Here is a 20,200-nt window from a genome sequence, read left to right as displayed (position 1 = left end):
ACCACAATTTTGAGTAAATTGAGAAAATCGATTCGGTTACGGATCCGCAATTTGTGAAATTCTCAAATATTATTCATAAATACCATCGATTTTTCTTTCTGTGCTGTTGTTATTGAGCGGCAATAGGGTGTTGAGCAATAAGTGAGATGTTTTTGCGGCAAAACCATGTGGGAATATTTGATGTGCGATTGCAGTGTGTCTTTATATTGGTTCGATTACTTAGGGCTACTACAATTAGAGGCAGATGGGCCATCTGCTTCTACTCGGTCCATCGGTGGGTGCAGTTCTGGTTGGTGCACACGTAGTACAGTCGCATCTCCTCCTCGGCGCGACGTGTTTGTGCCTGGAAGAAGACCGCCTCCCGGTGGGAGCACTTGGGACAGGCGTGGTCCTCGGTGCGCGGCAGCGTGGGATCGGAAATCACATCCGGCACAATGTGCGTCAGTTCGTCGATTTCGTGCATAATCTTGTTCACGTAGATGCAGTTGGAGTCCGCTTCCTGTTTGTAGTCGCAGTTCCGGCAGGCGTACAGGAGGATCTTGTTCTCCTTGTCCTCCTTCGGGTACAGCATGTTGTTGCACTCCTGGCAAAACCGAATGCCCACGAATCCCGGTCCCTCCGTGTGTGCAGCATCAAAGGCAGTCGTCATGATTTCTATTATCTTTAATTTATTGTGAATTTACTTTATTTTAACCATTATTTCTGTTTTATTTACCTTTTTTACGCGGAAATGAATAAGTATGACCGTTGCGAGTCGGCTAAAATATACCAAGAGATTTTGCAGTATATACTTTATTTGGCTTAACCCTTATGAGGAATATTCTTTTTGTCCGGAAAATTAAAATTGTTTGTGCGGTTTCCTAAGCTGTTGAATTGTTTAGTTTTGGTTAGCTGTTGATCAACTGTTCATACAAAATCATTTTTTTAATAGAATTCAGATTGAAATGCAGAGGGCTGTTTTATATATTTTTGGTATGTTTGAATGGTATTAAAAGTATATTTTTCTGATGTAAACGGTATTTATTAATTCCGCGGTAGAGCTGCAAAAACATCGATGGTAGGCCCCATCGATAGTTTTGATAGTTTGCAGAATTAACCTCGATACTATCGCGATAGTATCGCTCATACATAAACATTGAGAATCCTTTAAAATATTAAAAATTTTAATTTTTAAAAATTTAAAACGCAATTAGATTAATTTAAAGTAAGATCTTTTTAATACATATCCATACATATGGATCAGTAATCAGTGATTAATTTTGTCTGCTGAACGCTTGTGATAAATTTCAATGACGTAAAAGTAAAAAACAGTGCGCGCGCAATCTGAAAAAAAAATGTTGTTTCATACAAATTAAAAATGGCTGAACAATTATAAAGAATTCCACCGAATTTATGGTTTTTTAAACTATCGTGATAGTCTGAAAAATATCGAAGTCGGTCACCGGCGGCCAGCCATCGATACTATCGATGGTTCCATCGATTATTTTGCAGCTCTATTCCGCGGCCACACTGAACGCGTGTTTTTGTTGCGCTAATGCCAATTGTTTAATTTTAATTTTTAAGTTTAAACAATTATGTCGGCGCAGTACCAGAGATTCCTGAAAGTACTTGAAAAGTGGCCCGCGGAGAAATCGAAAATCGGCAGGTGAGCAATAAATTGGCCTCAAAATACTCTCGAATCATGAATGTTCGTTCTGGCGGCGCAACCACTTTGGATTATCTAACAGATAAATATTGTTAAGATTTCTTAATGTTTGTATTTAAATGCAAACTTAAGTTGTGGCAATGTTTGCTAGCTATATTATTTATCAGATCAGTTTGGAAATATAGAAATGTGGGAGGAAAATACATGCAAAGTTTTATATCGGCCGGCGCGCCAATAAATTTAGGATCCACACCAGCTGATCCAAAGATTTGTGGATTGTGGGTTTTATTTCGCCAATTCTGGCCTGGTCAATTGTGGATCATGGATTTCAGTTACCTGATTTGGTTGGCTTAAACGGAGCTTACATTGTCTTGCCAGTTTTCCGAACGTTCAGACATCTTGGTAACTTAATTGTTTTCGTGAAAAGAACATGGCTTCAAAATTCGCATATCAATTGGAAGTGGAGGAAGTTCTTTTGGAGCATGACCTTGAGTAAGCTTGTGAATCCTTTTGATTTTGTATTATTAATATTCTTAAAGTTGAATATTATAATTGTTATAGCTTTATATGTATGTATAGCTTAATTGGTAGCGATCGTGCTGATAATGATATACAGATGGATTATTATACATAGGTACATTGAACTATTAAGTTTAACCGGCTTTCTGATCTTGAATTAATTATTTTTGGTGCTTCTGAATGTTTTCACATATAAAAATATAGTTGACCGTCTATTATTTTTAATTTTCTCCAACTTTAGATAAGATAATAATATATGTACGTACTTTAAAAATTACATGTTCAAAAAGAAACAAATTTTTAAAAATTCAATGACAAAATTAGTTATTTGTTAGCAAAGGCGTAGAATAGAATATTTTTAAATGGAAAGTTATAGTTAAATACAAAAAAAAAGTACCAAGGCAGGTTTATGGATGCATTTGCTCGATCGTTAGTTAGCTCTCTTTATGGTTTTCAATTACCCCACCACCCAAGTGGTTTTTCAAGCAAATTCCACACTTTCCCGGAAAAGTAAGCGAATCTCTAGACAAGCTGCGCCGCATGGAACGAACATCCGTCACAGAAAACTCACACACACACATCGACTCCACTAGCAGAAAATGCACTTAAACTTTCTCTCCTTTAACCCCAAAAAAAAGGGATCTCGGCGAGCAGATTCGCAAGCAGGTGACCAAGCTCACCAGTCTCGAGGAAGGAGCCACGGAGAAGGGGCTGGACCGCCAGATCGAAGCTCTGGAGAGGCTCTCCAACAACGTCTACGCCAAGAAGTATCCGCGCACCTACGAATCCACGGCCACCGGACTAACAGCCGCCCAGTGCAGCCAAGTCCTGAGCTCCGAGTTCCTGCAATATCTCAACGAGGGAGCGGGCTCCAAGAAGAAGTAGCAGCATGATGAAGCGACTCCTAATCCCCACTAGACTGAGACTGGATTTATTGAGGCCCAACTCTAATGAAGCAACACCCCCTTTCCATGTTCCCGTGCTCTGCGACACAGCCATCGATTACCTGCAACCCGTTCCTGGAGGCACCTATTTCGACATGACCTTCGGAGCTGGCGGCCACACGCGTCGTCTTCTGGACAAGTGTCCCGAGGCTAAGGTCTACGCCTTGGATCGAGACCCCGTGGCCCACCAACTGGCCCACGAGATGAGCGAATCGCAGGAGTACAAGGGCAGGCTGATTCCCCTCCGCGGAAAATTCTCTGACTTGCCAAAACTTTTCAAAGAACACGGCCTGGCCAAAAACTCCGTGGACGGAATGCTCTTCGATTTTGGCTGCAGTTCCATGCAGTTCGACGAGGCGGTCAGGGGCTTCTCCCTCTCCAGGGACGGACCGCTGGACATGCGAATGGATGGTGGCCAAGGCGGAGGAGTTACGGCTGCCCAGGTGTTGGCTCACGTGGAAGAAGGCGATCTGGTGAAGATTTTGCGCACATACGGCGAGGAGAAGGCGGCTAAGAAGATAGCCAGAGGTCTGATAGACGCACGCAATGCCCTGTTTAAAATTGAGACCACCAGGCAGCTGGCAGATTTAGTAGAAAACATCATGGACGGAGGATTCAGGAAAGATAAGCTACGAAGACACGCCCATTCGGCCACCAAGACCTTCCAAGCCATCCGTATATTTGTAAACAACGAGCTGAACGAGATCAACTACGGCATGGTTTTGGCCAATGAAATTCTTCGTATGGATGGTCGCCTGGTGACCATCACCTTTCACTCGCTGGAGGACACCATCGTGAAGCGCCACATCAACGGAAATGTTTTAGCCGGAGCCGCCAATGCCTTGCCCCTCAAGTACTCCAGTCACTATGCCATAGACGAACCGGAAATGTTGGAATCCCTGACCAAGAAGAACTGGAAGCAACTCCATCGCCATGTCATCGTGCCAGATGCCGAGGAGGTGGCCAGGAATACCCGCAGTCGATCTGCCAAGCTGAGAGCAGCCGTCAAAACAAACTAACTAACATGTCAATAAATTCCCTCGGTCTAGTCCAAAAAATTCTCTATTCTCTCTATCTCACTTTATGCTCGGCATGTTTGGACTGCTCTGCTTATCTGCCCAACCAATTGGCACCTGCTGATAAGGACTGGTTATCTATTTACCGGAGTTATTTGCGGTTCTCGTGCAGAATGGTTTAGGTTTTTGTTTAGTTAGATTAGGAAATTGCTGTTAATTGCCAGGTAGAGAAGTAGTTTGGTACAGTGGAATCGATTGGGATTTAGGTTCTAAAGATTTCAGTAATTAATTATTAAAAGGAAAATTGTTTTGAGATAATAGCTGTATGTTTATAACCAAATTTATTACCAATTCCCTGATAGCTTCCATAGTCCATGTGTTTTATGAGCTCGTTGAACCTTTGAGTGTTACTTCAAGTGCTTCATATCAGTGGCAAACGGATTTGATATGGAAATCACTTTTGCCAGCAGTTTTCCACGATCGCAGCCATGGTATATGTATACCATACCCACCTCTGCGGTTGTTTTTCTCCCAGAGATCGGTCATGTTGTGGCTCTTAGGCTCACATACGTCAGCCGGTGTTTGTTGTTCACGGTTGCCAATCGCAAGATGTGACCCGCGAGAAACCCGAAACCGATAATCTGGAGGGCGACTGATAAGGGAGCGGGATTAAACAGAAATAGAGCACCTATGTAGGCTATAGATAGGGGTGTCCGTGGAATAGGCCGCTCAGTTGCATTGCGCGAGCCGAGTTGGCGTGGCTAGTGAGGCGGAATTTTCGGGCATCCGGACTAAATTACTTTACGGGCTTACGTTTTTTCAGCGAAGAGTGGCGAGCAGAGCCGGCGGTCAAGATGAGCGGAGCCAAAATAATATCGGGCACGGCGGTGGCCAAGTGAGTGGGCATATCATTGGGATTGTATGTTCCTGTTTATCATACCCCATCTCCAAACGACAGATCCATTCGCGAGGAGCTGCGCAACGAGGTGGCGGCTATGGGCAAACAATTGGCTGACTTTGCCCCTGGCTTGAGGATCGTTCAGGTGGGCGGACGCGAGGACTCCAATGTCTATATCCGGATGAAGATCAAGGCAGCTACCGAAATCGGCATCAATGCTGCCCACGTCCAACTGCCTCGATCCATCACCGAGGGGGAACTGCTCGATAAGGTGAGTGCTCCACTGAAGAGGGTTATGCAATGGTTAACACAATGTTTGACCAACTGAATAATTGCATAAATTATATCGTATGGAATCCATACATAAATAAATGAGAACTTATTGAATACATTGTTCAGCTATGAATCAAAATATGAAGATAAATATTACACGGTTATAAATTATATTTTACAACAACTGAAAAATTGCATATATTCCATAGTATGGCATCGTATGGCATACGAATCGAATTGTAATGTGAAGATAAATATAAAATTATTTTATCATTATTTTATTTCTTTATTAAAATATTATCTTTTGAGCCAAAACTGGCTCTTTTTTCGCGTAGGCTCTTTGGCCCATTTTTATTGAATTTGGTTCTTTTTTGCTAATAGCGATAAAAAATATTTTAAACTTGAAAAAAACCAATTCATTTTTTTATTAATGCATTTTTTTTGCAATTTTAAAAGTGATTAATGTCTGAAACCAACAAGAAAGGAAGCTAGCTTCGGCAAACCGAAGCTTATATACCCTTGCAGATCATTCTATTAATTTACAAATCGCAAAAATGTTAAATTTCTTATTATTTCACATTAATTTTTCGATCGTTTCTATCACAGCTATATGATATAGTAGTTCGATCTTTTAGAAATTAAAATCGAATTTTGGAAATATTTCAAAATAGTCATATCCCAGAGTAGAAGGGAATGTAATAAAAACCAACAAAGATATAATTTTTTTCCCATAAATATTCATTTAATTTTTCGACCGTTCCTATGGCAGCTATATGATATAGTGATCCGATTTAAAAAACAAAAAAACCGAAATTCAGAAATATATAAAAAAAAATATTCCCAAGAGTAGAAGGTAAAATTTCAAAAAACACCGGAGCTAGAATTTTTTTACGTTTTTTTTTTTTTGATCCCTCCTATGGGAGCTATAAGATATAGTTGTCCGATCCGGTTGGTTCCGACATATATACTACCTTCAATAGAAATACGACTTTTACGAAAGTTTCATCCCGATAGCTTTAAAACTGAGAGACTAGTTTGCGTAAAAACGGACGGACAGACGGACGGACAGACGGACAGACGGACGGACAGACGGACAGACGGACATGGCTAGATCGACTCGTCTTGTGATGCTGATCAAGAATATATATACTTTATGGGGTCGGAAATGTCTCCTTCACTGCGTTGCAAACTTCTGACTGAAATCATAATACCCTCTGCAAGGGTATAAAAAGTGCCGGATCGAAACTAAATTGCTCCGCTGTTATTCAAAATATTCAAATTGGCTAATTTTTAAACTTTTTTTGTTATGTTACTTCTTGTTATGTAGAGGAATTACATAACAAGATTAAGATTCGCTCTGATTGAAGACCCATATATAATATATATATCCACTTAATCTTACAACATATTAAAGACATCTTTTTCATTTTGATTCTTACTTTTTGTTATGTAATTCCTCTTTAAGATTCGCTCTGATTGAAGACCCATACATAATATATATCCACTTAATCTTGCAGATTAACGACCTGAACGAGGATCCGAGGGTACATGGCATCATAGTGCAAATGCCCCTGGACTGCGACTCTCCCATCGACTCGCATCGCATTACGGACGCAGTTTCCCCGGAAAAGGATGTTGATGGACTGCACACGGTAAACGAGGGACGCCTGGCCATCGGTGACCTTGGCGGATTCCTGCCCTGCACTCCGTGGGGCTGCCTGGAGCTCATCCGCCGCTCGGGAGTGGAGATTGCCGGAGCCCGGGCTGTGGTCCTGGGTCGCAGCAAGATCGTGGGCACTCCCGCCGCCGAGCTGCTTAAGTGGGCCAATGCCACGGTCACGGTGTGCCACTCGAAGACCCGCAACCTGGAGGAGATCACCCGAAGTGCCGACATCCTGGTGGTTGGAATCGGCGTGGCTGAGATGGTCAAGGGTTCGTGGATAAAGCCCGGTGCGGTGGTCATCGATTGCGGCATCAATGTGAAGCCAGGTGAGTGGTCTTTTGTCTTTATATATATATTTTTCCTTATCTTCCAAACACATTCCAAACATTTCCACTTGTTCACTGACTTTCCCTCAATCGCTTATCAACCTAGTTGACCCCCTGGTGGGTTTCCTATCCCCCGGGAGATAAGAAATGATTTTGTTTTCAAAAATAATGCTCTCGAGAATTAGTTAGGGAACAGCTCCCGATCGGAGTGAACCGATCTTAAGCCTGAGCCGGCCTAATTCCCCACTTGATCCCTTTCAGACGCCAGCAAAGCCAGCGGCACCCGGCTGGTGGGCGACGTGGACTACGAGGAGGCTCTCCAGGTGGCCGGACATCTGACACCCGTGCCCGGTGGCGTTGGACCCATGACGGTGGCCATGCTGATGAAGAACACCGTGCGATCGGCGGCCCGTTCCCTGGAGCGTCTGATCAGGAGCGAGTGGTCCCTGCAGCCACTGCCCCTGAAACCCCTGCGTCCGGTGCCCAGCGACATTGTGATTGCCCGCGCCCAGAGGCCCAAGGACATCGCTGTGCTGGCCAAGGAGATCGGTCTGCAGGCGCGAGAGGTTTCCCTGTACGGCAACAAGAAGGCCAAGATCTCGCTGTCGGTGCTGCAGCGTCTGGCGGACAAGGAGGCGGGTCACTATGTGGTAGTGGCCGGCATGACACCCACGCCCCTGGGTGAGGGTAAGACCACCACGCTGATGGGCCTGGTCCAGGCTCTGGGAGCTCACAAGCAGCGGAACACCATGGCTGCCCTGAGACAGCCATCCCAGGGTCCCACTTTCGGCATCAAGGGCGGAGCTGCTGGCGGTGGCTACGCCCAGGTGATTCCCATGGAGGAGTTCAATCTCCATTTGACAGGCGACATCCATGCGGTGTCGGCAGCCAATAACTTGCTGGCCGCCCAGCTGGACACCCGCATCTTCCACGAGAACACGCAAAAGGATAAGGCGTTGTACGATCGATTGGTGCCCAAGGTTAAGGGTCAGCGGACTTTCAGCCCCATTCAGCTGCGCCGTCTCAAGAAACTGGGCATTACCAAGACCGATCCGGATACGCTGACCGAGGAGGAGTACGGATCCTTCGCACGACTGGACATCGATCCCGAGACCATCATGTGGGAGCGCGTGGTGGACATCAACGATCGGTATCTGCGATCGATTACCGTTGGCCAGTCGCCCACCGAGAAGGGAATTTCGCGGGAGACCCGCTTCTCCATCTCGGTGGCCAGTGAGATCATGGCTGTGCTGGCGCTATCCCGCTGCCTGGAGGACATGAAGCAGCGGCTGGCCGATATGGTGGTGGCCTTCGACAGGAAGGGCAAGCCCGTTACTGCCGACGATCTGGGTGTCACTGGAGCTTTAGCTGTTCTGCTCAAGGATGCTCTCGAGCCCAATCTGATGCAGTCGCTCGAGGGAACTCCCGTGCTGGTGCACGCCGGTCCCTTTGCCAACATTGCCCACGGCTGCAACTCCATCATCGCCGATGAAATTGGCCTCAAGCTGGTGGGCAAGGATGGTTTTGTCTGCACGGAGGCAGGATTCGGTTCGGATATCGGCATGGAGAAATTCTGCAACATCAAGTGCCGCACCTCCGGTCGCAAACCGAACGCCATGGTGCTGGTGGCCACCGTTAGGGCCATCAAGATGCACGGAGGCGGAGCACCTGTTACCCCAGGAGCACCTCTAAACAAGCAGTACACCGAGGAGAACCTGGAGCTCGTCCAGAAGGGACTGCCCAATCTGCTGCAGCACATCGCCAACGGCAAGGCCTTCGGCATGCCCGTGGTGGTGAGCCTAAATGCCCATTCGGCGGACACGCCGGCGGAGCACGAGTTGGTCAAGAAGGCTGCTCTGGAGGCTGGAGCCTTCGCCGCCGTGGTCGCGACCCATTGGGCCGACGGAGGAGCTGGAGCCGTCGAGTTGGCCGATGCCGTGATCAAGGCCTGCGAGCAGGGCAACCAGTTCCGACTGCTCTACGATGTGGAACTGCCACTGCTGGAGAAGATGAACAAGATCGCCACGACGATGTACGGTGCTGGAAAGGTGGTGCTCTCGCCGGCGGCCGAGGAAAAAGTCAAGCGGCTGACGGAGGCGGTAAGATAACTTCTAATAATAAATAATCCTCACTAATGGCATATTTTTGCATTTCAGGGCTTTGGCAACCTCCCCATCTGCATGTCCAAGGTTTCGGGCTCATTCACTGGCGATGCCAAGATCAAGGGCGCCCCGAAGGGTTTTACCCTGGACGTGGAGGATGTGTACGTTTCGGCTGGAGCCGGATTTGTGGTGGCCATGTGCGGTGAGGTCACCAAAATGCCGGGCCTTCCCACCCGCCCGGCAATATACGACATCGATCTGAACACGGAAACCGGACAAATCGAAGGCCTCTTTTAGGCTGCGCTAATTCCAAAATCATTTGCATATCCAAATTCCAAAATACTACAAAATTATTCGATTTAATTGTATATAAATTGATATAGAGATAAGTTTTAAAGTTTTGTGTACTAAAATAAATTCTGACGGTTTGTGGTGTCTTTTAAAATACTACACTTTTACTTAAATAAAATATTTTACATAAATTAATATAAAGTGAAGTCAAATTTTATTGTTTTTGTCATGATTTTAAGTAGTTTCTAATTCCAAAACGAGCAAATATCGTGAAATTGTATAGCACCCATATTTTTACCCTATACTGGTAGAGTAAAGGGGTATATTGTTTTAATATTTATCTTGTTTTAAAAGCTTTTATTAATCTACTTATTTTATATGTTCACAGTTTGAAAATGTATAAATTACGCAATTTATCGCTTAAAAAAGGCACTTCCAACAACCTGACATTTTTGTTTTCCAAATGAGGTTTCGCTGAAAGTAAAGCCCTAGGACGTAAGCTTTGATTACAACTTCTTACCCTGTTTATAAGTCGTTTTCTCCGCAGAACCGTCATTTCTTGGCAGCCATTTGTCAGTGCTCACCTCGCTGATACGAGGCGTATTATCAACATCTGCCTTTCGTATCTTTGACATTATCTTGAAGTAATGGGCAATGATCTTGTCGATCCTCGGTCCTTCAGATGTGCTGGCCAACTCCTTTTCACATCGCGATACCACATTTGTGAGCAGACCTCCTGACCGATAGAACGCAATGTTGATGTCCCGTTTGACCCACTTGCAAACTTGATGATGGGTGACCGGCTCAAAAACTCTACTAAACTTGTAGAAGTGCTCATAGGTCTCGTTCATCTGTCGCATTTTAAGTTCACCTATCTGGGGAATTTCCAAGTGAGGTCGTCTGATAATGTGGTACGGGTCGAACTGCTCAGAAAAGTTTGAATAACGCACAGCTGGCCAGTCGAGATTCAGAAGGGTGTTATAGAGCTTTTTCGGGTGCCCCAAGATGCCATGGGATACATCGATCAAGTGGAGCTGTGATCCGGGCACAATGTATTCCATCTCAAGCTGGGCGATGCGAGCATCGGTGCCTCTGTACTTGCGCCTTCCTATCCACAGGATGGGCAAGTCCTCCGGGGCAACGTACTCCAATTCCTGGACCAGCGGAGAGATCTGAACGCGATAGTTAAGGTTCTTACTATTTCGGCCGTAGAGAAGACTGCGCTCCGCCTCCGTGAAGTTGAGGTACTCAGGACGGGCGGAAATAAAGTGCTCCGAGCGGAACAGGCGATTCATCTCCATCTCGATGATGTAGTAGGCCCTGCGATGCATGCAGATCCATACGATTTGGATGGCCACGGCCAAGAACTGCTCATGGAAGTACTTATCGCGAATAGTGGCCGAAATATTGGAAATCTCCTTCATGTGATAGTACTTGGCCATCAGGCCCTTGCCCTTGATGATCTCACAGTAGTTTCTGGCCACCAACATGCGGTACTGGCTCAGGTAAACGGAAAAGGTCCGTTTCATATCGATGGTCTGCTCGCTCTGAACTTGGCTCGCCAGTTCATCACGGCGAACCAGCACAAACTCCACCAGGCGTAAATAGTACTCGAAGTATAGTACCAGGGCGTGGAGCACGGAGTGCACCGGAGGTTCGTGCATGAACTCAACGAACATGTAGGTTAAAAATTCTCGGGGCATCAGGTAGAGAACCAAATCTCTAATATCCCGCATCACCACAGTGTCGCTGTTGTTGCTCTTCGATCGCACATACTCCTGTCGGAAAATGAGCTCCTCCTCCTGGTCCATGGTGCGTAGAAACTTGTAGCCATTGGTGGTTATGTAGCGCTCCCGAGCGTTCTCGAGATCGTTGTGTGCCTGGAAGTGGAGGCAGTCTTTCTCCGCATCCCACGACCATTTGCCGCTGTAGTATTTTGGGGCGTAGTTATCCACATGGACGCGCTTCATAGTAATCGAATGGGTAAATGTCCTGTATTTTTATAGTTTATATTTTTAAAGTACTTAGTATATTGTTGTGTACGCGACGACGTTTAGTGGAGTTATAACCATTTTCAGAGTACCTGAGAATTGAAGTTTAATTCCCATGACACTCCACATATATAGCTCATATTATTTTCTTAAGCCTTCCTTCCTAGGAATTATTATTTAAAGGTATTGAGATATATTTCTAAATTATTTAGTTTTTATATATTTGCACATATGCATGGAAGTGGTACAATTGTATACAAAATTTGTTTTTGAAAATACCTTATTCGGCAGTGTCATTGAAGTCTCTTCCAAACAAATTCTTACGTATTTATATCACTACAAATTGGATCCGAATTTGTCTGAAAGAGATCTGTGTGACGCCGCCGATATTGAGCCTTTTTTTGACCTCTTAACACTAAATCGCGAGGAAGCACTACCAAGAGGAGTGTTTGAAGTGCTATCCTTATCAAAATCTTTCTTATCTTTGCGTATTTTGGACATGGCCTTAAAGTAGTTCGATATGATCAGGTCAACCCTTGGGCCCGTAGATGTGCTTGCCAGCTCCTTTTCACATCGCGACACTACATTCGTAAGCAGACCTCCCGAGCGAAAGAACTTAATGTTGATATCTCGTTTGACCCAATGACAAATTTGATAATGGGTGCACGTGTCATAGATTCGACTTAGCTTGTAGAAGTGCTCATAGTTCTCGCTCATCTTGCGCATCTGAAGTTCACCTATCTTGGGAATTTCCAGGAGAGGTCGCCTGATAATATGGTAGGGATCGTACTGTTCGGAAAAGTTTGAGAACCGCACGGCCGGCCAATCAAGGTAGAGAAGAGTGTTGTACAGATTCTTAGGATGTCCGAGGATGCCGTGGGAAATATCAATCAGTTGGAGCTGTGATCCGGGCACAATGTACTCCAGCTCCATCTCGGCAATGCGTCTGTCGGAGCCCCTGTACTTGCGATCCCCAATCCACAGTATGGGCAGATCCTCGGCCGGAACGAGTTTCAACTCCTGGACAAGTGGCGATTCCTGAACGCGGTAATTCCAGTTCTTCTTGTTTCTGCCGTAGAGAAGACTGCGCTCCGCCTCCGTGAAGTTGAGGTACTCAGGACGGGCGGAAACAAAGTGCTCCGAGCGGAACAGGCGATTCATCTCCATTTCGATGATATAATAGGCCCTGCGATGCATGCAGATCCAGACTATTTGGATGGCCACAGCCAAGAACTGCTCATGGAAGTACTTATCGTGGATCGTGGCTGAGATATTCGAGATCGGCTTCATGTGATAGTACTTGGCCAAATTGCGCTCGCCGCCGATGATGAGGCAGTAGTTGCGGGCCACGAGCATGCGGTACTGGCTGAGGTAAACGGAGAAGGTTCGCTTCATATCATTGGTCTGCTCGCTCTGGACTTGGCCCATCTGACCAGAGAGTTCATCGCGACGAATGAGCACAAACTCCACAAGGCGTAGGTAGTACTCGAAGTATATGATCAGGGAGTGGATAACGTGGAGCACCTCCCGCTCGTGCATGAATTCAATAAACTTGTAGGACAGAAATTCTGGTGGCATCAAGTAGAGTACCAAATTTCTGATATCTGCCAGCACCACAACGTCGCTGTTATTGCTTTTCGGTCGCACATATTCCTGCCGAAAGATGAGCTCCTCCTCCTGGTCCATGGTGCGTAGGAACTTGTATCCGTTGGTGGTTATGTAGCGCTCCCGAGCGTTCTCGAGATCGTTGTGCGCCTGGAAGTGGAGGCAGTCTTTATCCGCATCCCACGACCACTTGCCGCTGAAGTACTTTGGGGCGTAGTTATCCACATGGACGCGCTTCATTATGTTTGGAGGCTAAAAGAGTGGTGATAATGTATACAGGTATTGTTCAAGTGCTGTCGGTGTGATGGATGTGATGTCTATAGTTTGAGTTTTGGCGTATGAGTCAAAAGTTTCCAGAGCTGGGAATTCCTGATCTTTTTTGTCAATTTCTTAGAAAAGTCTTCGGTTTTTTTTGTTTCCAATTCGACACCTGTTCAGTATACCGGTAAGATGTTCCGGCGCAACAATGCCCATCCGGTCATACGGCAGTTTATCCTGCGCACCGCCGTGCTCAGATATCTGGGGAAGGATCTACGCCAACAGTACGATGAATTCTCCCATTTGAGCGGGCATCTCGCCAAGCTCAGTCTGAAGAATGACGAGGATGAGGCGGACGAGTTCCAATCGATTCTCTCCCAGCTATGTGAGGTGCAGCGTTTGAAGACGGCCGCTTCGCATCGCCTGCTGAAGCGGGAATACAACGAGCTATTCACCTACATGATGGACAAGAGCGACATGTGGGACAGTCCGGAGTACTTCAAGGCCAAGGCGGCCCTGGGAGCGGCCAATCACAACTTGCGGGTCTGTTCACCCTCGAAACCAATGGACTAAGACCAGGGATAGTTTTCAACAATATAACTACATCCATTCAATCAGTATATTCTATATACATACATACAAAGCCAAAGCGATCCCCCAGCGACTTAACTACTTGTAGAAAGGTATCTCCACGCGTCCGGATTTCGTGTTGACCGCCTCCCAGCAGGTGCACGCAAAGGTGGAGCGGTCCATGTGGTCGGTGTACAGCTTTCCCTCCAGGTGATCCATTTCGTGCTGGGCTATCCGGGCATTCCATCCGCTCAGTTCTAGTTCGCTTTGGGTTCCTAGTTGGTTTACTCCTGTAAGCTTCACTCCTTCGAAGCGCTCCACTTCGGCGGAGTATCCTCGCACACTCATGCAGCCCTCGGGATGTTTCAGTTTGGAGTAGTTGGTTACCGTCAGCACGGGATTAATGAAAACCTATCAAAACGAGGTAGTTAGAAGGGTTGGAACTATATGTAGTGATAGTTAGGATCCCCATCTTACAGTCAAAGGCAACTCCGACATTTGTCTGGATTGGTAAACCGCCTCGGGCAGCTCCTTTCGGATTCGCCCCTTAAACTCCATGGCTATGATCCTGAGGGAAACTCCAATCTGGGGCGCCGCAATGCCCACGCAGTCGAACTTCCTCAGCACCTTGACCATCTGCTCCACGATGGCCTCGATCTCGGGGCTTTCGATGTGTTCCTTGGGCACCAAAGCCGCCTGTTGCCTCAGCACGGGGTCTCCAATCTGGGTGAAGTGGTCGTAGGGCGGCAGATTGGTGCGCTGCGTGGTCCACAGTTGTTGGTACCACTTCCTGAAGGACTGACTCGCAGGAGGACTTGTTCCCAGGAAGCGGCGGTGATCCAGAATCCTTTGGCATAGTTTTATCCGTTGTTTCAGCAGCATTTTGTATAATCTTTGGTGGGTTAACCTCTTTTTTGGGTTGGCCAGCTGACCGGCTAGAGATGTGAAAATATGCGATATATTCCAAAAATAGTTTTCGAATTTGGCGCGCATTGCCAGTTGGATATTTCAAATAAATTGAAATTAACCTATGATTATATAAAAGTAGGCCTCCCATTTCTGTCCTGTATTTAAAAATAAAATAACCAAATTTGAAATTATATTTTACAAGCCATATAAACCACAAAAAAATTACAGAACCATTAAAACTCAAAAACAATTGGTACTTTCTATATCAAGTAATAAAACTGTATCTTTATAATTAAGTGGAATCTATAAGTAATCTACTTATGAAACCAAATGGCAGAACGACCCTCGGCTGCGTTGATTTGGTCCCAAGTGTTGCAGTTAAAGGTCGAGATATCCATGCGATCCACGTAGATGGTACCGTTGAGATGATCCACCTCGTGCTGGGCGATCCGTGCGCTCCAGCCCTCCAGTTCCATTTCCGACGGAGTGCCCAGCTTACCGATCCCCCGGATCCGAACCTTGTCGTAGCGCTCCACCTGAGCGGAATATCCCCGCACACTCATACAACCCTCGGGATGTTTGTTCACTTGGCTGCTGATTATCTCCAGCTCCGGATTAACGAAGACCTGCAAGCATATGATTTATGGTGTGAAATCACGGGACTGCAGTTGCACTTTGAGTATAAAATAGATTGCACTTTAAAGTAACAATAGAATTCAAACTAAAATCTTCAAAAATTATATTATTATTCACATTTTTTGTATAAATCAAAATATTTTGAGATCCAATATTCACTTACGGTCAAAGGAAGAGTGGACATTTTTCGTTCCTCGTAGATTTCTGGCTTAAATTGCTCCTGCTTGCCCTCTCGGAACTCCATGACGATAATACGCTGAGGTATTCCGATTTGGGGCGCTGCCACGCCCACGCAATCATAGTGACGTAACACCTTCACCATGCGGTCAATAATTTGGTCGATCTCCCTGCTGTCGATTTCCTCCGGGGAAACTTCCTCGGCCTTTTGACGGAGCACAGGATCCCCGATTTGGGTGAAGTGCCGATATGGCGGAACGGACATGATAACGGACAAAAGATGCGGCTCTCAACTGAACAATGTCTATCGAGCAACTGCTGCATGGAACTGTCGAGCAAGAGATTTCGGTGCGATAGCATTATCTTCGGATCAGCTGATCAGGCATTAAAAAACAGTGGGAAGAATAAGTCGATGCGTCTAATTTTTTCCATATTTATGTGGAAAATTATTATTTAGTATTGATAATTTAAAGTTTAAAGACTCTATTTTAATTATTTCTAATTACAAATTAATATTATTAATTATCACCAGGGAACGTAACTGTTATAAGTTTTATTTTAAAAATCACACTTTAACAGTTATAATTATTATTATAATTTATCACACAAGTTTTTAGGTCACTAGAAGGTATTTTCGTTTATTTTTTAATTAACGATTTTCCAGATTAGTTAAAAATTTTATCATTGCTTCAAAGAAATCTAAGCCGAGAATCAGACCACAATTTAAAGAACTGCAATGGTTTTATTCACGAAATTTAAATTTTGTAGTCTTTTAAAACCAAACCTCCTTCCCATGCCTCGAAATCTGGCGAATCACTCGAAATAGTATTCCTGAGCGACGGCTCTCTTCTGGCGCGGCGACATAAAGCCGCCGAATCGCGAGGACGTGATGCTGATGTTGTCCGCCTCGTACGGAGATCCCTTGCGCAGTCTGGACTTGACCTTGAAGTAGTTCGAGATGACCTGATCGACCTTGGTGACCGGGACCTTATCGGCCAGTTCCTTCTCGCACCGGGACACCACATTGGTGAGCAGCAGTCCCCCGGAGCGGTAGAACTGGACGAGCTTGTCCCGCTTGAGCCACTTGTTCAGGATCTGCAGGCTGTGCGGTTCGTAGATGCGGTACACCTTGTAGAAGTGCTCGTAGTGCTCGCTCATATTGCGCACCTTCAAGGCGTCGATCCGGGGAATGTCCAGGTGCGGCTGGCGCATAATGTGATACGGATCGTAGCCCAGCGAGAAGTTCGAGTAGCGAACGGTGGGCCAGTCCAGGTCCAAAATGGTGTTGTACAGAGCCTTTGGATGACCCAAAATGCCATGGGCCACATCGATCATCCGCAGCTGAGGCCCCGGAACAATGTACTCCAGCTCCATTTCGACAATGCGCACATCGGTGCCCCTATACTTTCGCTCGCCAATCCAGAGGATCGGCATATCCTCCTCGGCCACGTGCTCCAACTCCTGGATCAGCGGCGAGACTTGGGTGCGATAGTTCACCAGCTTGTTGTTCCTCCCGTACAACAGACTCCGCTCCGCCGGCGTGAAGCTGAGATACTCCGGACGGGTCATCACAAAGTGATCGGATCGAAAGAGCCGGTTCATCTCCATTTCAATGACATTGTACGCCCGCCGATGCATGGAGATCCAGACAATCTGGGTCGTCACGGCGAGGAACTGCTCGTGGAAGATTCTATCTCGACTGGTGTCCGAGATATTGACAATCTCCTTCAGGTGATAGTAGTTGGCCATGTCGCCCTCGCCCTTCAGAATCACACTGTAGTTGCGGGCCACCAGCAGGCGGTACTGGCTGAGGTAGATGGAGAAGATCTTCTTCATCTCGATGGTCTGATCGCTCTGGATCTGATCGGCCAGCTCGTCGCGTCGCACCAGGACGAACTCCACCATCCGCAGGAAGTACTCGAAGTAGATGATCAGGGCGTGGATGAGCCGATGGACCGCCGGGCGGTGCATGAACTCCACGAAGCGGTAGGTCAGGAATTCGCTGGGCATCAGGAAGAGAACCAAATCGCGAACATCGTTGATTACCAGCGTGTCAAAGTCATAGGTGCCAGGATCCCGGACATAAGCCTGCCGGAAAATGAGCTCCTCCTCCTGGTCGATGGTGCGCAGAAACTTGTAGCCATTGGTGGTGATATAGCGCTCCCTGGCGTCCTCGAGATCGTTGTGGGGCTCGAATTCCAGACAGTCCTTCTCCGCACTCCAGGACCACTTGCCACTATAATACTTCGGAGTGTAGTTGTCCACGTGGACCCTCTTCATGTCTTTGTATTACTTGTGTCCTGGTTTTTTTTATAAGGGTTAGCTTTTAAAATGTTTTGTAATTTTTGTATTTTTTCTCTTCTTTGATGTGGAATATGACAGTGATCTGTGTGGATTAAAACTTGAAAAACGAACTGCCAAAGTTTTAATATTATTTTGATTTTATTAATGATATTTACGTTATTACCAATCGGAAAGGTGATTTTATAGAGCTTTAATAATAATTATATTATTTTAAATACCCAGCAATATTTCGATGCAGTCCCAACATTTTGGAAGCATTTTAAAACCAGAAAAGTAGACAATGTTGTTTTCCCAATTAGCTCCTAATGTGTTTTTCAAAGAACCGACTGTCTCGAAAGTTTGGCCCATTACCCAAAACAATTTTGTTTTCATTCGACCAACAAAAAGTTGGTAACCAGTTGAGCAGTTTTTGTTCAAAGTTTTAGTTCTCCAATTTTAGTTTTATTTTCCTGAAAGTGGCCAAAACTTTTTGAACAATTGCGTATTTGCCAAGATACAAGTTTTTAGCCAAGTGTAGTTCAGAAGCCAATTGATGTGTAAAAGTCGTTTATGTTTTTTTGTACATTTCATAAAATTGTATTAATTTAAATTACGAAAAATATATTTGGTTGTTGCTTATTTGTTGTTGCTGGTGGACTAACTGCCGAATGGAATACGAAGCTAGAAGAGAGTCCTGAGTCCTTGAGCTTTTTTATAGTCAACATTTGTGTAGAAACATCGCCAAAGCTTTCTGGCTTTTATGGTTCCTCCAAAGACACTGGTTTAACTTTGGCCATTCATTCAAATAAATTATTTGAATTTACAACGCACTTTATTTGCTTTAAATATGTAGTTGGTAATATACTTTTAGTAGAGCTACTTATGCACCACCCACCAGGATAAAATTCCCTGTCGCGTATTTTAATAGCTTAATCTTATTTTAGCTTTGAGGCAAATTAAGATGATGCCAGGATGCTGTCATCATATCTATTCCCAGCCTTCTAAGTTGACATGGTTTCTTATCCTGCACATTGTATTTGTGAGGCACTCATAACGCCAAATAGGCAAAATTTATGAGCATCTTGCGGCAAATTTATGTGGGAACTGAACGCACCAACAATCAACAAAAGAACGAGCGAATCCTCTTTCCCACGCGGGATAAAAAAAAGCCTCTGGCCCTAAATCTAAGTCACTCATGCAAACGATGGCGGCACAGTGAAGCCTCTTTTGCGGCATCCATACAATTCTTTTTACACCATTCACTGCCGAAAGTGTGAGGCTGTTTTTGTATTATTATATTTTTAATTGACGTTTATGTTCCATAAAAAACTCAATTGTTCGCTATTGTTTTTATTAATGGTTGTGTTCAATTGTTCTCTTTACCAAGGCAACAGGTAAAATGTGATAATTAAAAGCTTTTTTTTTGCTTTTTAAAATATAAAGTTGTTAATGCAATCAATTTTAACATTTCTTCGGACAATTATCTGTGTAAAAATGCTTAAAAATCTGTGCCAATATCAAACTACTTATATCGGTGTTTTGTCATTTAGACATGTACACTTTATGCATTTCCAAGAAATATTTACTTTTACCTTATTATATTTTCAAAAAGCCTTTTAACTTATGATTTATTTTCCTTTCCAACTCATTTCCTTTTGTGATATTGACAATATACATAAAATGACTATTCTATTTTGATAAGGCTAGAGGGAAGTTCTCAGACTTTTTATTATATGAATATTTCCTAGAAGCCCTCTTTTGTCGCAGGTATACGCCCCTTAAAGCTATTATTCTGTCACAGTCAAATGGCATTTTCAGACCGACTGCAAAACAACTCAGAAACTAATTTGTAGTTCTTTCAATTAAATGCACTTAGCTCGTTGGGAAGGATTGAAAAAGGGTGGGACGAACCGGAAAAAGAATGCAAAAGTGAATTCAGCTCTTGGCGGCATTGTTTACTTTGACATGTTGTCAACAAGCGGACTTTTTAGAACTCCGCTGGGCACATAACGCTTGAAATGTTCGCATATAAATTGCTAGACCAACTAGTTTCTGGATTCATAATCTATGGTTTTAATTTTTTTTTACTTCTCT

The 20,200-nt window shown here is 44.9% G+C and overlaps 9 protein-coding genes across 11 annotated transcripts; 3 read left to right on the top strand and 6 right to left on the bottom strand.

Moving 5' to 3' along the window:
- Positions 1-183: 183 nt before the first annotated feature.
- Polr2I (RNA polymerase II subunit RpII15) lies at positions 184-866 on the bottom strand. Its single transcript, XM_017149564.3, has 2 exons — positions 716-866; positions 184-661 (listed from the first exon to the last, which is right to left on the bottom strand). Exon 2 carries the CDS (start codon positions 647-649, stop codon positions 260-262), a length of 390 nt encoding a protein of 129 aa, XP_017005053.1. The 5' UTR covers positions 650-661; positions 716-866; the 3' UTR covers positions 184-259.
- Positions 867-1,496: 630 nt separating this feature from the next.
- On the top strand, positions 1,497-9,831 carry pug (pug C-1-tetrahydrofolate synthase, cytoplasmic). Of its 3 annotated transcripts, none has more exons than XM_017149557.3 (6): positions 1,497-1,645; positions 4,948-5,019; positions 5,083-5,293; positions 6,813-7,284; positions 7,546-9,383; positions 9,441-9,831. In XM_017149557.3, exons 1-6 carry the CDS (start codon positions 1,575-1,577, stop codon positions 9,681-9,683), a joined length of 2,907 nt encoding a protein of 968 aa, XP_017005046.2. In that variant the 5' UTR covers positions 1,497-1,574; the 3' UTR covers positions 9,684-9,831. The 3 variants fall into 3 exon arrangements, with proteins under 3 accessions (XP_017005046.2, XP_044250054.1, XP_017005047.2); XM_017149558.3 differs by lacking the exon at positions 1,497-1,645 and adding an exon at positions 1,986-2,137; XM_044394119.2 differs by lacking the exons at positions 4,948-5,019; positions 5,083-5,293; positions 6,813-7,284; positions 7,546-9,383; positions 9,441-9,831 and adding an exon at positions 2,803-3,049.
- Positions 3,054-4,166, top strand: LOC108062763 (probable methyltransferase-like protein 15 homolog). Its single transcript, XM_017149563.2, has one exon. It carries the CDS (start codon positions 3,054-3,056, stop codon positions 4,125-4,127), a length of 1,074 nt encoding a protein of 357 aa, XP_017005052.2. The 3' UTR covers positions 4,128-4,166.
- A 188-nt stretch (positions 9,832-10,019) lies between the features above and the next one.
- On the bottom strand, positions 10,020-11,763 carry LOC108062762 (protein phosphatase 1 regulatory subunit 36-like). The gene has a single exon (XM_017149562.3). It carries the CDS (start codon positions 11,645-11,647, stop codon positions 10,184-10,186), a length of 1,464 nt encoding a protein of 487 aa, XP_017005051.2. The 5' UTR covers positions 11,648-11,763; the 3' UTR covers positions 10,020-10,183.
- Positions 11,764-11,861: 98 nt separating this feature from the next.
- On the bottom strand, positions 11,862-13,628 carry LOC108062761 (protein phosphatase 1 regulatory subunit 36-like). Its single transcript, XM_017149561.3, has one exon. It carries the CDS (start codon positions 13,511-13,513, stop codon positions 12,005-12,007), a length of 1,509 nt encoding a protein of 502 aa, XP_017005050.2. The 5' UTR covers positions 13,514-13,628; the 3' UTR covers positions 11,862-12,004.
- Positions 13,629-13,723: 95 nt separating this feature from the next.
- On the top strand, positions 13,724-14,104 carry LOC108062723 (uncharacterized). Its single transcript, XM_017149506.3, has one exon. The coding sequence runs from the start codon at positions 13,724-13,726 to the stop codon at positions 14,102-14,104; it is 381 nt and encodes a 126-aa protein (XP_017004995.2).
- Positions 14,105-14,136: 32 nt separating this feature from the next.
- LOC108062722 (peptide deformylase, mitochondrial) lies at positions 14,137-15,035 on the bottom strand. Its single transcript, XM_017149504.3, has 2 exons — positions 14,579-15,035; positions 14,137-14,512 (listed from the first exon to the last, which is right to left on the bottom strand). The coding sequence occupies exons 1-2, from the start codon at positions 14,981-14,983 to the stop codon at positions 14,201-14,203; spliced, it is 717 nt and encodes a 238-aa protein (XP_017004993.2). The 5' UTR covers positions 14,984-15,035; the 3' UTR covers positions 14,137-14,200.
- Positions 15,036-15,183: 148 nt separating this feature from the next.
- On the bottom strand, positions 15,184-16,150 carry LOC108062861 (peptide deformylase, mitochondrial). The gene is made up of 2 exons (XM_017149707.3): positions 15,810-16,150; positions 15,184-15,636 (listed from the first exon to the last, which is right to left on the bottom strand). The coding sequence occupies exons 1-2, from the start codon at positions 16,086-16,088 to the stop codon at positions 15,325-15,327; spliced, it is 591 nt and encodes a 196-aa protein (XP_017005196.2). The 5' UTR covers positions 16,089-16,150; the 3' UTR covers positions 15,184-15,324.
- A 384-nt stretch (positions 16,151-16,534) lies between these two features.
- Positions 16,535-18,222, bottom strand: LOC108062860 (protein phosphatase 1 regulatory subunit 36). The gene has a single exon (XM_017149706.3). It carries the CDS (start codon positions 18,101-18,103, stop codon positions 16,637-16,639), a length of 1,467 nt encoding a protein of 488 aa, XP_017005195.2. The 5' UTR covers positions 18,104-18,222; the 3' UTR covers positions 16,535-16,636.
- Positions 18,223-20,200: the final 1,978 nt, after the last annotated feature.

This window comes from Drosophila takahashii, chromosome 3R (assembly GCF_030179915.1).
Source record: "Drosophila takahashii strain IR98-3 E-12201 chromosome 3R, DtakHiC1v2, whole genome shotgun sequence".
In the NCBI taxonomy this organism is placed as follows: Eukaryota; Metazoa; Arthropoda; class Insecta; order Diptera; family Drosophilidae; genus Drosophila; species Drosophila takahashii.
This window is presented reverse-complemented; position numbering and strand designations above follow the sequence as displayed.

Bases quoted from the DNA above. Each gene is read 5' to 3' on its own strand.
- Polr2I (XM_017149564.3), bottom strand. From the start codon at position 649: ATGACGACTGCCTTTGATGCTGCACACACGGAGGGACCGGGATTCGTG.
- pug (XM_017149557.3), top strand. From the start codon at position 1,575: ATGTCGGCGCAGTACCAGAGATTCCTGAAAGTACTTGAAAAGTGGCCC. The intron at 5,020-5,082 runs GTGAGTGGGCAT...TCCAAACGACAG, and splicing joins TCGGGCACGGCGGTGGCCAA to ATCCATTCGCGAGGAGCTGC. The intron at 9,384-9,440 runs GTAAGATAACTT...TTTGCATTTCAG, and splicing joins TCAAGCGGCTGACGGAGGCG to GGCTTTGGCAACCTCCCCAT.
- LOC108062763 (XM_017149563.2), top strand. From the start codon at position 3,054: ATGATGAAGCGACTCCTAATCCCCACTAGACTGAGACTGGATTTATTG.
- LOC108062762 (XM_017149562.3), bottom strand. From the start codon at position 11,647: ATGAAGCGCGTCCATGTGGATAACTACGCCCCAAAATACTACAGCGGC.
- LOC108062761 (XM_017149561.3), bottom strand. From the start codon at position 13,513: ATGAAGCGCGTCCATGTGGATAACTACGCCCCAAAGTACTTCAGCGGC.
- LOC108062723 (XM_017149506.3), top strand. From the start codon at position 13,724: ATGTTCCGGCGCAACAATGCCCATCCGGTCATACGGCAGTTTATCCTG.
- LOC108062722 (XM_017149504.3), bottom strand. From the start codon at position 14,983: ATGCTGCTGAAACAACGGATAAAACTATGCCAAAGGATTCTGGATCAC. The intron at 14,513-14,578 runs GTAAGATGGGGA...TCGTTTTGATAG, and splicing joins TGTCGGAGTTGCCTTTGACT to GTTTTCATTAATCCCGTGCT.
- LOC108062861 (XM_017149707.3), bottom strand. From the start codon at position 16,088: ATGTCCGTTCCGCCATATCGGCACTTCACCCAAATCGGGGATCCTGTG. The intron at 15,637-15,809 runs GTAAGTGAATAT...ATATGCTTGCAG, and splicing joins TGTCCACTCTTCCTTTGACC to GTCTTCGTTAATCCGGAGCT.
- LOC108062860 (XM_017149706.3), bottom strand. From the start codon at position 18,103: ATGAAGAGGGTCCACGTGGACAACTACACTCCGAAGTATTATAGTGGC.